The sequence below is a fragment of the Thalassophryne amazonica genome, chromosome 1, assembly GCF_902500255.1.
Source record: "Thalassophryne amazonica chromosome 1, fThaAma1.1, whole genome shotgun sequence".
In the NCBI taxonomy this organism is placed as follows: domain Eukaryota; kingdom Metazoa; phylum Chordata; class Actinopteri; order Batrachoidiformes; family Batrachoididae; genus Thalassophryne; species Thalassophryne amazonica.
This window is the reverse complement of record NC_047103.1, coordinates 174,142,139-174,155,472: the sequence shown is the minus strand read 5'-3', so window position 1 is coordinate 174,155,472 and position 13,334 is coordinate 174,142,139. Positions and strand designations below refer to the sequence as shown.

At 45.7% G+C, this 13,334-nt stretch overlaps 2 protein-coding genes across 3 annotated transcripts in view; both read left to right on the top strand.

Moving 5' to 3' along the window:
• The first annotated feature begins 1,419 nt into the window (after positions 1 to 1,419).
• Positions 1,420 to 2,847, top strand: LOC117518609 (E3 ubiquitin-protein ligase TRIM63-like). The gene has a single exon (XM_034179796.1). The coding sequence runs from the start codon at positions 1,583 to 1,585 to the stop codon at positions 2,579 to 2,581; it is 999 nt and encodes a 332-aa protein (XP_034035687.1). The 5' UTR covers positions 1,420 to 1,582; the 3' UTR covers positions 2,582 to 2,847.
• Positions 2,848 to 12,283: 9,436 nt separating this feature from the next.
• Positions 12,284 to 13,334, top strand: part of mlpha (melanophilin a) — a 267,636-nt gene continuing 266,585 nt past the window's right edge. For both annotated transcript variants that reach the window (XM_034179775.1, XM_034179785.1), the window contains exon 1: positions 12,284 to 12,408. In XM_034179775.1, the coding sequence (XP_034035666.1) occupies positions 12,299 to 12,408 (110 nt within the window). In that variant the 5' untranslated portion in view covers positions 12,284 to 12,298. The remainder of the gene's footprint in view (positions 12,409 to 13,334) is intronic.

The window sequence follows — 13,334 nt, the reverse complement described above, 5'->3', positions numbered from 1 at the left end:
GATGACGTCAGAATAAATGTATTTATTTTAGTTGTTTTTTTTTTATTTTGTTGTGTGTCAGAGGAAGGTGTGAGGATGACGTCAGAATAAATGTATTTATTTTAGTTGTTTTTTTTTTATTTTGTTGTGTGTCAGAGGAAGGTGTGAGGATGATGTCAGAATAAATGTATTTTATATATTTTTTTTTGTTTTGTTGTGTGTCAGAATAAATGTATTTTAGATTTTTTCTTTTGCTTTTGTTGTGTGTCAGAATAAATGTATTTTAGATTTTTTTTTTTCCTTTTGTTTTTGTTGTGTGTCAGAATAAATGTATTTTAGATTTTTTTTTCTTTTGATTTTGTTGTGTGTCAGAATAAATGTATTTTAGATTTTTTTTTCTTTTGATTTTGTTGTGTGTCAGAATAAATGTATTTTAGATTTTTTTTTCTTTTGATTTTGTTGTGTGTCAGAATAAATGTATTTATTTTTGATGTGGTGTTTTTGTGCTTTTTGCTGAAGCAGCGTTTTGCTGTTTTGTTACACAAATAGACACGTGTCTAAATCACATGATGTTTCATGTTGTCAACACCACGGGACACAATTTCACTGACTGACTTTTCAAACAGACACATTCATGTTTCAAGTGCAGATTTTGTTAAACCTTAAAGCTGAAACTAATAAATGGAAACCAACTGAAAATGTTCAAGTGGATTCAGTTCAAAAACATTAAGAAATGACAAAAATACAGAATATTTTCTTTAAAACTATAAAATGAATAAAAAAGTATTTTCAAACATTATATTAAAGGTAGTAATAGGCATAAAATACAATAAAATGGAAGAAAATTATTAAAAATAAAGTGGGAAAAAAACAATGTTCAGATAAAAATGATTTCAGTCTTTCATTGTGAAAGTTAAAAATGATCCATTATTGTTCGCTTCTTTTCATTTGCATAACGTCACAGCAATTAGACCAATCCTGCCTGTGTAGCATCACAGCAATTAGACTGATCCTCTGTGATGAAGTATTCAGCATACGAGTAAAGTGAACATGTTTTCTCTCTGTTCCAGAGGCTGTTCTGGAACATTTGCCACATGCCTGATTGCGGCGTTTGTTCCAGCCTTGATGCTAAATGAGGCCTGATGATGTCACCAGCTGTTTTGAAATAAGTGTTTAGAAATGTTGGTGCGTGTACGTGTGCGTTTTCTTCTTCTGTCGTCCAGCAGCGAGTGCGGCGACGCAAACACGGTCATGTGACCCGTGACTTTGTGCGGGGTTGTTTTGAAAAACAGCGTCACATGTGTGTCGACAGGTTGCAGAAACGTTTCGACATGTTGTTGTCATTGCGGCCTGTTTGCTTCAATCTCACAGGTCAGATGGTGCAGAAGAGGGCGGGGCCTGGCGCTCAGTATGGCAGCAGGCGATGAAGGAGGGGCTGCTGGGTGACTATTTTCTGCAAATACAACGTGACAAACAAACCCAGGGGTCCTCAGAAGGCTCGATCTGGATCAGGTTTCACGCCTCCCGGGGTATAAAGGCCGGGGCTCTGTGGCAGCAGGCAGACTAAAATAACCTGCTCGCTGTGACAGACGCACAAAAGGACATGGACATCCAGACGGGGCAAGTGGTGCATCCCCTCGGAGACATGGACAGCTTGGAGAAACAGCTCAGCTGTCCCATCTGCCTGGACATGTTCACCAAACCGGTGGTCATTCTGCCCTGCCAGCACAACTTGTGTCGCAGCTGCGCCAACAATCTCTATGAGTCCAGAAACCCGTACCACTTCTCTGGGGGCACCTTCCGCTGCCCCACGTGCCGCTTCGAAGTGATCCTGGACCGCCACGGCGTGTACGGGCTGCAGCGCAACCTGCTGGTGGAGAACATCATTGACATCTGCAAGCAGCAGCAGGAGAAACGAGAAAGCGAGTCTTTGGATCCCCCGCTGAAGGACAAGGACATCAAAGAGCCAAAGTGCAAGGAGCACGAGGACGAGCGCATCAACATCTACTGCGTCAGCTGCCAGACGCCCACCTGCTCCATGTGCAAGGTGTTCGGTCAGCACAAGGACTGTGACGTGTCACCGCTGCAGGCGGTCTACCAACGCCAAAAGGCTGAGCTCCGTGCCGCTGTTGAGTCCCTAGCTGCTGCCAACACCTGTGTCCAGGCCGCCATGGCGCAGATGGACAACACCTGCAAGGTCATCCAGGAGAACGGTGAAGTGCAGAAAAGGCGGCTGGGTGAGAGCTTTGACCTCCTGTACGCTGTCCTGGAGGAGCGTAAGGGCCAGCTGCTGGACCGGATAAGCCGCGAGGAAGCGGAGAAGGTGTCAGTGCTGCATTCGCTGGCTGAGCAGTACCAGCAGCAGCTGCAGGCCAGTGAGCGGCTGAAGGAGACAGTAACACAGAGTATGGAGCGCTGCGGCGTTGCCGAGTTCCTGCTGGCCTCCAAAGACCTCATTAAGGAAGCCCGAGAGATGACGAGGGGGAGCCAGCTGCAGAGACCTGAGCCGGGCTTTGAGGCCATGGACCACCTGAGCGTGGACACTGAGGACACGGAGGCCCTACTGGCTCAGCTGGACTTTGGACTCCATGAAGATAAGTGACAATGGCGATGATGTCAGGTTTACTGGAGCAAAACTAATCATTGAAACTTTTTTATATTTTTGTATTTTTCCAGATGTTTTTGATATTGCATGAGGGACGTTTCCCTGTCATCGTGTTTTTGGTGGTCAAGGTTACATGACCAAAAAAAAAAAAGAGAGAGAAAAAGTATTTATTGTGTTTGTCCAAAAGAAACTTGAAATGTAAACTGTGTTGTTGTTTGTTTGTGACATGCTGCTAATAAAGTTAAATTTTTTTGGGTGATAATTGTGTCTGATCTTTGGTGGGGATTTCCTGCCTTGAACCCCAGGTCTTTATTTAGCCCTGCACATGTTTCCTACGTTTCGAGCGTCACTTGAACACCTCATGGCCTTACTTAGACTGTGTGAAATGGGGCCTATTTTTACTGCGGTAACTGAGTCCACACTGGGACAGACTCAGCTTCCAGGGTCTTAACAAGTCCCAGCGGCTCCGTGGAATTCTGGGAAAAAGGTCCCACCATTATCACGGAGACCCTCCGAGGACAGATCTGGACAGAGCAGAGTGTTGTTATTTCTAAAAGTCGATTTGATTTACTTTTATCACACCAAATCAACGTCAGCAACCACACTGGTGACAGTGGGAAGGAAGTGATTGATTGATTGATTGATTGATTGATTGATTGATTGACTGATTGATGGAAGGCAGAAACTTAGCAGGTACAGGGATGTTAATCCCCAGACAGGACCTGAACATGATGATGGGACTGAGTTGTTATGAGCCCAAAGAATAAGTCCAAGTCTGTGGTTTCTACAGAAAGACATTGATTCATGACACAAATGAACTGAAACCTGATCTGTAGATCATCTGTGGAATCAGGAAGCAGTGAAGCATCGTGAGGTCTCCAGTCTTATCAGGTCCCTGAGTGTGACACACGGCCATTATTTCAGTCTAAAGTGGATCAGAACCCTTCAACAGAATAAGGCTCAGCGTGACCACAGCCAGCAGGACCATCCAAAACACAAAGGTTTGAGTCCCTCAAACATCTACATTATAAAAGCTAAGTGGCCTCTGTGTATGTGCATATCACTTCGATACCAGACAAACTGGGGAGAGCTGACATTTGCTGTTTGGTATGTTTATGTATTTTGGATCCAGGATGAACGCCGCCAAAACAGAGTGTTTGACCCAACAAATATTTCCGGAGAAACTATGGATATTAGCTAACAACACTGAACAACGGACATTGATATTTACATTCTGGACTCACACACCAATCCAGCAGGGGGCAGTAAATCATCTTAAACCACGCGTGTGTGATTTTATTTTGTAAGTTCAATGAAGGTACATAATATAATTGTAAATACATTAAAAGTACATGGATGACACAAGAAAGTGAAAACATGATTGTGAATATTTTTTGAAACAGTGTTGTCATCCTCTCTCTCTCACACACATACATAAATATATACACAGATACACACACACACACACATATATATATATATACCGACGCGGTGCGGCGGCACAGGAAAAACACCTCCGTGTTGATAACCATTTGTAAAATCCAGGCGGCTTTTGATGGCTTTCAGTGGAGTGAGTATATGAGAAATTGTTTAACAGCTGGACATGTTCCAACTTGTCCTTAAGGCTTCCAACAGAGGTGTTTTTCCTGTGGCGGAGCGTCGCGGCGGCTGCGAGCCGACGCTGCAATTCGCCTGCACGTCTTTCATTAAAAAAATCTTTAACAGTGGAATATCCGGATAAAATGCTGAAACTGACTAATTCTGAAACTTCTCTGTTCTCTCACGACGTCCTGGATCAATAGAGCCTGAAATAAGGAGGTTTTCAGCTTGAAACAGGCAGTCCTTGAAGTCCTTAAATGGACAGAATCATTTTTTTTATTTATATAGCGCCAAATCACAACAAACAGTTGCCCCAAGGCGCTTTATATTGTAAGGCAAGGCCATACAATAATTATGTAAAACCCCAACGGTCAAAACGACCCCCTGTGAGCAAGCACTTGGCTACAGTGGGAAGGAAAAACTCCCTTTTAACAGGAAGAAACCTCCAGCAGAACCAGGCTCAGGGAGGGGCAGTCTTCTGCTGGGACTGGTTGGGGCTGAGGGAGAGAACCAGGAAAAAGACATGCTGTGGAGGGGAGCAGAGATCGATCACTAATGATTAAATGCAGAGTGGTGCATACAGAGCAAAAAGAGAAAGAAACAGTGCATCATGGGAACCCCCCAGCAGTCTACGTCTATAGCAGCATAACTAAGGGATGGTTCAGGGTCACCTGATCCAGCCCTAACTATAAGCTTTAGCAAAAAGGGAAGTTTTAAGCCTAATCTTAAAAGTAGAGAGAAAAGTCAGTGAAAAGTCTGCAAACACTGTGGCTTCTGTGTCAGTTTGATCATTTTTAATCATTTGTTTGCACATTTTGCTAAATTTGAGAGCCAGATTGCAGTTTTTCTGAATTTCTAAAAGACTAAACTCCAAAGTCACAGTGGCCTGAACTCAAAGCTGAAGTAGGTTTCACCAGATTCTTACACACACACACACACACACACACACACACACACACACACACACACACACACACACACACACACACACACACACACACACACACACACACACACACACACACACACACACACACACACACACACGATGATGGAGGATGAATCTCAGCGACTTTGTGCTCGATGTGCTTTTTATATTTCATTTTATTATTTTTGCTGAATGTATTTTTTTTTATTGTTTTGCTTCAGTGTATTTGGGTCGGTTCCCTTCCTGCCTGGAGGCTGCGTCGTCAGTTATTCTTTCTTTCTGTGCGTCTGAGCTGAACACACTGTATGGTTTCCATCATTTTTAGGTTGATAGAAGAATCTGGGGTTTTGTGAATGTAGTTTGTAGTTTGAATTTGTCTTGGCGTCAAGATCAGTTCAAAGACTTTTCAGTGAAATCAGATCCATTTCAAAGAGTTTAAGGTAGAATGAAGGAATTCTTACCGAGTGTGTTGAAGGTCTGCAGTCAGTCTGAACACAAACACCATCACATGCTGAACCCTCCTCTTCCTCCTCTTCTCCCTCCTCCTCCTCCACCTCCGCCTCCTCTCCCTCCTCCTCCTGTTCCTTCTCCTCTTCCTCCTGCACCTCCTCCTCCTCCTCTTCTCCCTCCTCCTCCTCATCATCCTTGTATACGAGGTCTATTAGAAAAGTATCCAACCTTATTATTTTTTTCAAAAACCATATGGATTTGAATCACGTGTGATTACATCAGACATGCTTGAACCCTCGTGGGCATGCGAGAGTTTTTTCACGCCTGTCGGTTACGTCATTCGCCTGTGGGCAGTCTTTGAGTGAGGAGTCGTCCACCCTCTCGTCGTTTTTTCATTGTTTAGGAATGGCTCAGAGACTGTTGCTTTGTTTGATAAAAATTTTTTCAAAACTGTAAGGCACAACTGAGTGGACACCATTCGATAAATTCAGCTGGTTTTCGGTAAAAATTTTAACGGCTGATGAGAGATTTTGGTCTGGTAGTGTCGCTTTAAGGACGGTCCACGGCGCCTGACGGTGATCTACGCTTCGAGGCGGCAGCGTCTCGCCGTTTCAAGTTGAAAACTTCCACATTTCAGGCTCTGTTGATCCAGTAAGTCGTCAGAGAACAGAGAACTTTCAGAAGAAGTCAGCATGAGGAGTTTATTCGGACATTCCATTGTTAATGGACATTTTGTAATGAAAGAACTTGCGGGCAGAGTTGCATGTCGGGCCGGACCCGACCGCGGGGGGTCGCGACAGGAAAAACACCTCCGTTGGAAACCTTAACGGGCAAGTTGGAACATGCCCAAGCTGTTAAACAATTTCTCAGTTACTCACTTGTTGAAAGCCATCAAAAGCCACCTGAATTTTACAAATGGTTTTCAACACGGAGGTGTTTTTCCTGTCGCGGCGCACACAGATTTGCCGAGTCGTCACGGAAACGACTCGGCGAATTTGCGCGCACGTCTTTCATTACAAAATGTCCTTAAACAGTGGAATGTCCGCATAAAGTCCTCATGCCGGCCTCTTCTGAATCTTCTCTGTTCTCTCACGATGTCCTGGGTGAATTAAGCCTTAAATTAGGATGTTTTCAGGTCGAAACAGGCCGACGACGGCGCCTGGAAGCGCTGCGCGACGTCCCGCTCCGTGGGAAGTCCTTACAGTGACAGAAACACCCCATAATCTCTCATCAGCCGTTAAACATTTCACCGAAAACCAGCTTAATTTCTCGAATAGTGTCCACTCGGATATTCCTCACAGGTCCAGAAAAATGTTGATAAAGCAACGCGTGCCGTCTGGAGCAGCGTGTGAAACAAAGGAATTCAGCTGAGAGGGCGGGACCACATCTCACTCAAGGCCTGCCCACAGGGAAATGACGTCACGGACACGCGTGAAAAAACTCACGCATGCGCACGAGGGTTCAAGCATGATTGATGTAATCGCATGTCATTCAAATCCATATAGTTAAAAAAAATAAAATAAAAGTCTCGGTTTCTTATCTAATAGACCTTGTAACTGATTATTACAACTTTTCCAATTTCTGAACCACATTTCTTAAAACCTCCACCCATTTTCTCAAAGCCTTTAAGCCCCTTTCACACTGGGGCTGCTCCCAGTTGCGTCGTGTGTCGTTATGACAACGCCACGTGGAAGCAACCTTGTGCCGAGACGATGCAGCTCGGCGCCACAACAGCGCGAAGAACGCAAACAAAAATTAAATATGTTTAACTTTTTTTGCATCCTCTGCTTGACGCAGAATTAAGTGGTTTCAGCGCAAGTTAGAGCAACAGGACGGTGCTCAGCGTGACTGGAAGCCACACACTCACAAGACAACGTTACCCGATGCCAATTTATGATTCCTGCTGTGTTCCATTGTTCCCGAAGCTGCAGCTGTGGGGCTGTCTGGTGAAGAGAGGCACTGTGAAGCAGCTGCAGCTTCTTCTCTCACAAATGTGTTTCAATAAAATCCATTAAATCCATTTAATACAATCCAAGTCCTGCTCACAGAGACATCCAGTAAATGTTCAGACATCTCCAGTCCACTCACAGACAATTCGTTCACGTGCACACATGTAAACAATTAAAAGAAAGAAAAAAGAACTGTCTGGCTGCAGGCAGCTAGTTCCTTGTTCTCCCCTCAAACTCTCATCACAGTTAAAAAAAAAAAGGTCAAAAAGGGACATAAGTCCTGAGACAGGACATGTCAACATCAACTATAACTCCAGACATCACATTCACTCACGGACAGTTCGTTTGCGCGCGCACATGTGCGCACATCTTGCAGTCAAAGGAGGAAAGATGAACTATAACAGAACTCAGAGCGCAGCCCTGCAGCTCAGCACAAGAACAAATATAAAGTAGAAGAGAGGTCAGAGTGCACAGTCTGACTGCAGACAGACTGTGCACTCTGACCTCTCTGTGCAGAGAACCTGCAGGCTGCGTCCTCACCTCCTCTCTGCCCCCTGCTGCACCTGACGCAGACATTCCTGCATCATCATGACACCACAGGAAGCAACTGGGAGCAGCCCCAGTGTGAAAGGGGCTGAAGGCTTTGAGAAAATGGGTGGAGATTTTAAGAAATGTGGTTCAGAAATTAGAAAAATTGCAATAATCAGTTATCTGAGGATGATGAAGAGGAGGAGGAGGTAAAGGAGGAGGACGGAGAAGAGGAGGAGGTGGAGGAGGAGGGAGAACAGGAGGAGGAGGAGGGAGAAGAGGAGGAGGGAGAAGAGGAGGAGGTGGAGAAAGAGGAGGGGGAAGAGGAGGAGGAGGAGGAGGGAGAACACGAGGAGGAGGACGGAGAAGAGGAGGAGGGAGAAGAGGAGGAGGTGGAGGAGGAGGAGGGAGAAGAGGAAGAAGAGGAGGAGGGAGAAGAGGAGGAGGTGGAGGAGGAGGAGGGAGAAGAGGAGGGAGAAGAGGAAGAAGAGGAGGAGGTGAAGGAGGAGGGAGAAGAGGAAGAGGAGGGAGAAGAGGAGGAGGGAGAAGAGGAGGGAGAAGAGGAGGAGGAGGGAGAAGAGGAAGAGGAGGGAGAAGAGGAGGAGGTGGAGGAGGAGGAGGGAGAACAGGAGGAGGGAGAACAGGAGAAGGAGGACGGAGAAGAGGAGGAGGGAGAAGAGGAAGAGGTGGAGGAGGAGGGAGGAGTGAGAACACGAGGAGGAGGACGGAGAAGAGGAGGAGGGAGAAGAGGAGGAGGTGGAGGAGGAGGAGGAGGGAGAAGAGGAGGGAGAAGAGGAAGAAGAGGAGGAGGGAGAAGAGGAGGAGGTGGAGGAGGAGGGAGAAGAGGAGGGGGAAGAGGAGGGAGAAGAGGAAGAGGAGGGAGAAGAGGAGGAGGTGGAGGAGGGAGAAGAGGAGGAGGGAGAAGAGGAGGAGGTGAAGGAGGAGGAGGGAGAAGAGGAGGGAGAAGAGGAAGAAGAGGAGGAGGTGGAGGAGGAGGGAGAAGAGGAAGAGGAGGGAGAAGAGGAGGAGGTGGAGGAGGAGGAGGGAGAACAGGAGGAGGGAGAACAGGAGAAGGAGGATGGAGAAGAGGAGGAGGGAGAAGAGGAAGAGGTGGAGGAGGAGGGAGGAGTGAGAACACGAGGAGGAGGTGGGGGAAGAGGAGGAGGGAGAAGAGGAGGAGGAGGGAGAAGAGGAGGGAGAAGAGGAAGAAGAGGAGGAGGGAGAAGAGGAGGAGGTGGGGGAAGAGGAGGGAGAAGAGGAGGGGGAAAAGGAGGAGGGTTCAGCATGTGATGGTGTTTGTGTTCAGACTGACTGCAGACCTTCAACACACGGTAAGAATTCTTTCCTTCTGCCTTAAACTCTTTGAAATGGATCTGATTTCACTGAAAAGTCTTTGAACTGATCTTGACGCCTTAAACTTGAGTTAATCTGAGTCTGTGTGTGTGTGTGTGTGTGTCTGTGTGTGTGTCTGTCTGTCTGTCTGTCTGTGTGTGTGTGTGTCTGTCTGTGTGTGTGTCTGTCTGTCTGTCTGTGTGTGTCTGTCTGTCTGTGTGTGTGTCTGTGTCTGTCTGTGTGTGTGTGTCTGTGTGTGTGTGTCTGTGTCTGTCTGTGTGTGTCTGTCTGTGTGTCTGTGTCTGTCTGTGTCTGTCTATCTGTGTGTGTGTGTCTGTGTCTGTCTGTGTGTGTCTGTCTGTGTGTCTGTGTCTGTATGTGTGTGTGTGTCTGTGTGTGTCTGTCTGTGTGTGTGTGTCTGTCTGTGTCTGTCTATCTGTGTGTGTGTGTGTGTGTCTGTCTGTCTGTCTGTGTGTGTCTGTGTCTGTGTGTGTCTGTCTATCTGTGTGTGTCTGTCTGTCTGTCTGTGTGTGTCTGTCTGTCTGTGTGTGTCTGTGTGTGAGAGAGCAGCGGGGGGGGGGGGGGGGGTGGCTTGACGATGTAAGAAAACACCTGGAATTCGATTTGAGCGTTCAGACAAAAAATGTTTTCAAATATGTGGTTTGAATCAAACCACCTCTGAATGAGTTATGTGACTGTTCAGACTCAGATTGTGAACACGACCTCTTCTTGACCCACAGAGGACAAATATCTGAGTCTCACTTCTCTAATGCAGAACTGATGAAGCTTTTCTGGATGAAGAATGAAACGTCTTCAAGAAACGGAACAAGTCCAGCTGAGCTGGATCCAAGTGTTGATACATTTGAAGCAGAATCATTTTCTTCTCATTCGATGAAAACACATTTAATGTTGACATCGTAAATGTGACCTAAAGTGACGAGATGTAAAAAGACACGTCAGAATAAAAGACAGGATGATATGATATGAAACGATTTGATTCTTCTAAAAGTTATTTATAATCACTCAAAAAATTGTGTTTTTATTTTGCCAAACACATGAAAAAGGTTTGAATGCAAATAATTGAATAACATAAAGTGGAAGTCCTGAAAGTCCCTGTTGGAGTTAAAAATATGTCACCACAGTGTACATTTAATAAAAAAAACAAAAAAAAACAAAAAAACACTTTTAAAGATCAAACAATCAGGCAGACTGAAAAAAAGGAAAAAGTTTCAAAGACCATTATGTACCAACTGTAAAAAAATTAATTACTTCTGTAAGAATTAATTTATTTTATTGTTGTTTATGCATTAATTACTTTGGTAATTACAACAGTAAAATGAAAAAGAAAAAAAATACTTCTCTAAGAAGTAAAAGAGTCAAATAGACAGACTAAGTTTAGTGTCAGATAGATATAGTGGAATGGGGCTGTGCAGACATGCAGATGAACAGTTCAGGACGATCAACCTGTACTTTGTGGGGGGGGGGGGGGGTAAATGGGGTCTATGGCATTATTTATAAGACCAGCTGCAGATGGAAAGAAGCTGCTTTTGTGTCTTGAGGTTTTAGTCCTGATGGACCTCAGCCGTCTGCCAGAGGGGAGGCTGACAAAAAATTTGTGTCCTGGGTGAGAGGGATCGGCCACTATCTTCCCTGCTTGCCTCAGGGCCATGGAGGTGGACAGGTCCTGTAGGGATGGCAGACTGACGATCACCTTCTCTGCTGAATGGATGATATGCTGCACCCTGCTCCTGTCCTTAGCCGTGGCAGCAGCGTACCAGACGGTGATGGAAGAGGTGATGATGGACTCACTGTTGGCACTGTAGAAGTTCACCATCATTGTTTTTGGCAGGTTGAACATTCTCAGCTGCCGCAGAAAATGCATCCTCTGTTGTGCTCTCTTGGTGAGAGCGGACGTTCAGCTCCCACTTGAGCTCCTGGGTGATAGTGATCCCCGGGTAAGGGAAGGACTCCACAATGGTGACTGGGGAGTCACACAGGGTGACGTGGTTGGCTGGGACTGGGTTCTTTCTGAAGTCAACAACCATCCCACTGTTTCGAGGGCATTGAGCTCCAGATTGTTCTGTTTGCACCAGGACACCAGGTGATTGATCTCCCGTCTGTAGGCAGACTCATCCCCATCAGAGATGAGTCAGATGAGGGTTTTATCATCTGTGAACTTCAGGAGCTTCACAGACTGGTGGCTGGAGGTGCAGCTGTTGGTGTACAGGGAGAAGAGTAGAGGAGAAAGAACATAGCCTTGGGGGGATCTGGTGCTGATGGACTGTGATTTGGAGATGTGCCCCACCAGCTTCACATGCTGCCTCCTGTTGGACAGGAAGTCAGTGATCCACCTGCAGATGGAGTCGGGCATGCCAAGCTGAAAGAGCATTGTGCCTCGTGCACGTTAGCCAGTGTGACACTAAAAACAGTGACAGACTTAATTTGAACAAAATTATGATGCTTCGAAATAAGAAGTGGGAAATCTATTGAAGTCTGTGAGATCCTGAAGAACATCAGAAAACAGATGGTAAGACGTTATATTAAAATCGAAAACAGAATAAAACATTTAGAGAATTTAGAAACTCTTGAAATGATTTAATCTTCTTTCATTTTGTTCTTACCAGAATCTGTTTGCTGATTTATTGTAGACACACACACACGCACACACACATGCACACACACACACACACGCACGCACACACACATGCACGCATGCACACACACGCACACTTTTGACCCAACTTATAACTTACAGAAGTAAAACCAAAATCAAAGTGAAACACAAAGTGATTAAAGGTGGATTTGGAATCAAAACTTTTGACACCGTTGGACCAGGTGAAGTGCGTTCTGGCGGTAACGTGCACACTGACTGCTGTTCTAATTTGATGTGGTTTTTCACTTGCCCCAGTTTCCAGTGTCAAATCTGTCATGGATCGTAAGCTGGACCTGTCCCGTCTGACAGACGAGGAGGCTAAACATGTGTGGGAGGTCATCCAACGAGACTTCAACCTCCGCAGGAAAGAGGAGGAGAGACTCAGGTACGTCCACATGCCTGTCTGTCCATGTATCCACCCATCCATCTGTCCAAGGCAGATTGTTAGCTAAGATATTACCATCAACAATGGCCAAAGGAGTGATTAGGAGTGAACGCTGGCACAACCAGCTGCCACTGCTCGCTAGTAACATTTAACCTTTTGACTTATTTTATGGTTTTATGATTAATTTGACCATGCAATTGCTTTCACTTTGGAAAACTTTCTTGACCTGTCGGCACTACCATCTGTGTGGGTCTTCACTGTTTGTTCACTGCGACACCCGCTTGAGCTTCATTTGGCGTTTTCTGACCGTCGACGCTCGCTGCCTGAGTTCTCGTCCATAATGTGGGCCAGCAGGACATACATTTTGTTTGTGCCTGGCTCTTTCTACTGCCTGTTCACCTGCCAGTGACGGGTTTGTTTCAGTATTTGTCCACTGACGTGCTCCGGCTGCGCTGTGCCAGTGGCACTCCACCTTCATCTGGACATCATCTTCCAGCCCCGCTAGAGATACATCCACCGAGGTTCCCGCCAGAATTTCCACCACAACAGTTCAACAGTAGTAAAGTCCATCTGGTCTGGCTCTTGTCGCCCTCCACGCTCCTCCAGCTGGGCAGTTGATCACAGCATGTTAGCTCACCTAGCCTGGTCAGCTAGCACCACCACCAGCTGCAACAATACTTCACTCAACATTCACTCGCTGACCAGCAAGGGAAAACCTCATCCAGGACCTCATCACCGACTGCTTCTTTGTTTGACTGAGACATCAATCAATCAATCAATCAATCAAAGTTTTATTTCTAAAGCGCTTTACAACAACCAAAGTTGATCAAAGTGCTGCACACAGTTAAAAACAACCATAAGATAAAACATATTAATTTAAAATATATTACAGTTGTCGATTTCCAGGGAGTCACAGCTCTATGTGT

Bases quoted from the DNA above. Each gene is read 5' to 3' on its own strand.
- LOC117518609 (XM_034179796.1), top strand. From the start codon at position 1,583: ATGGACATCCAGACGGGGCAAGTGGTGCATCCCCTCGGAGACATGGAC.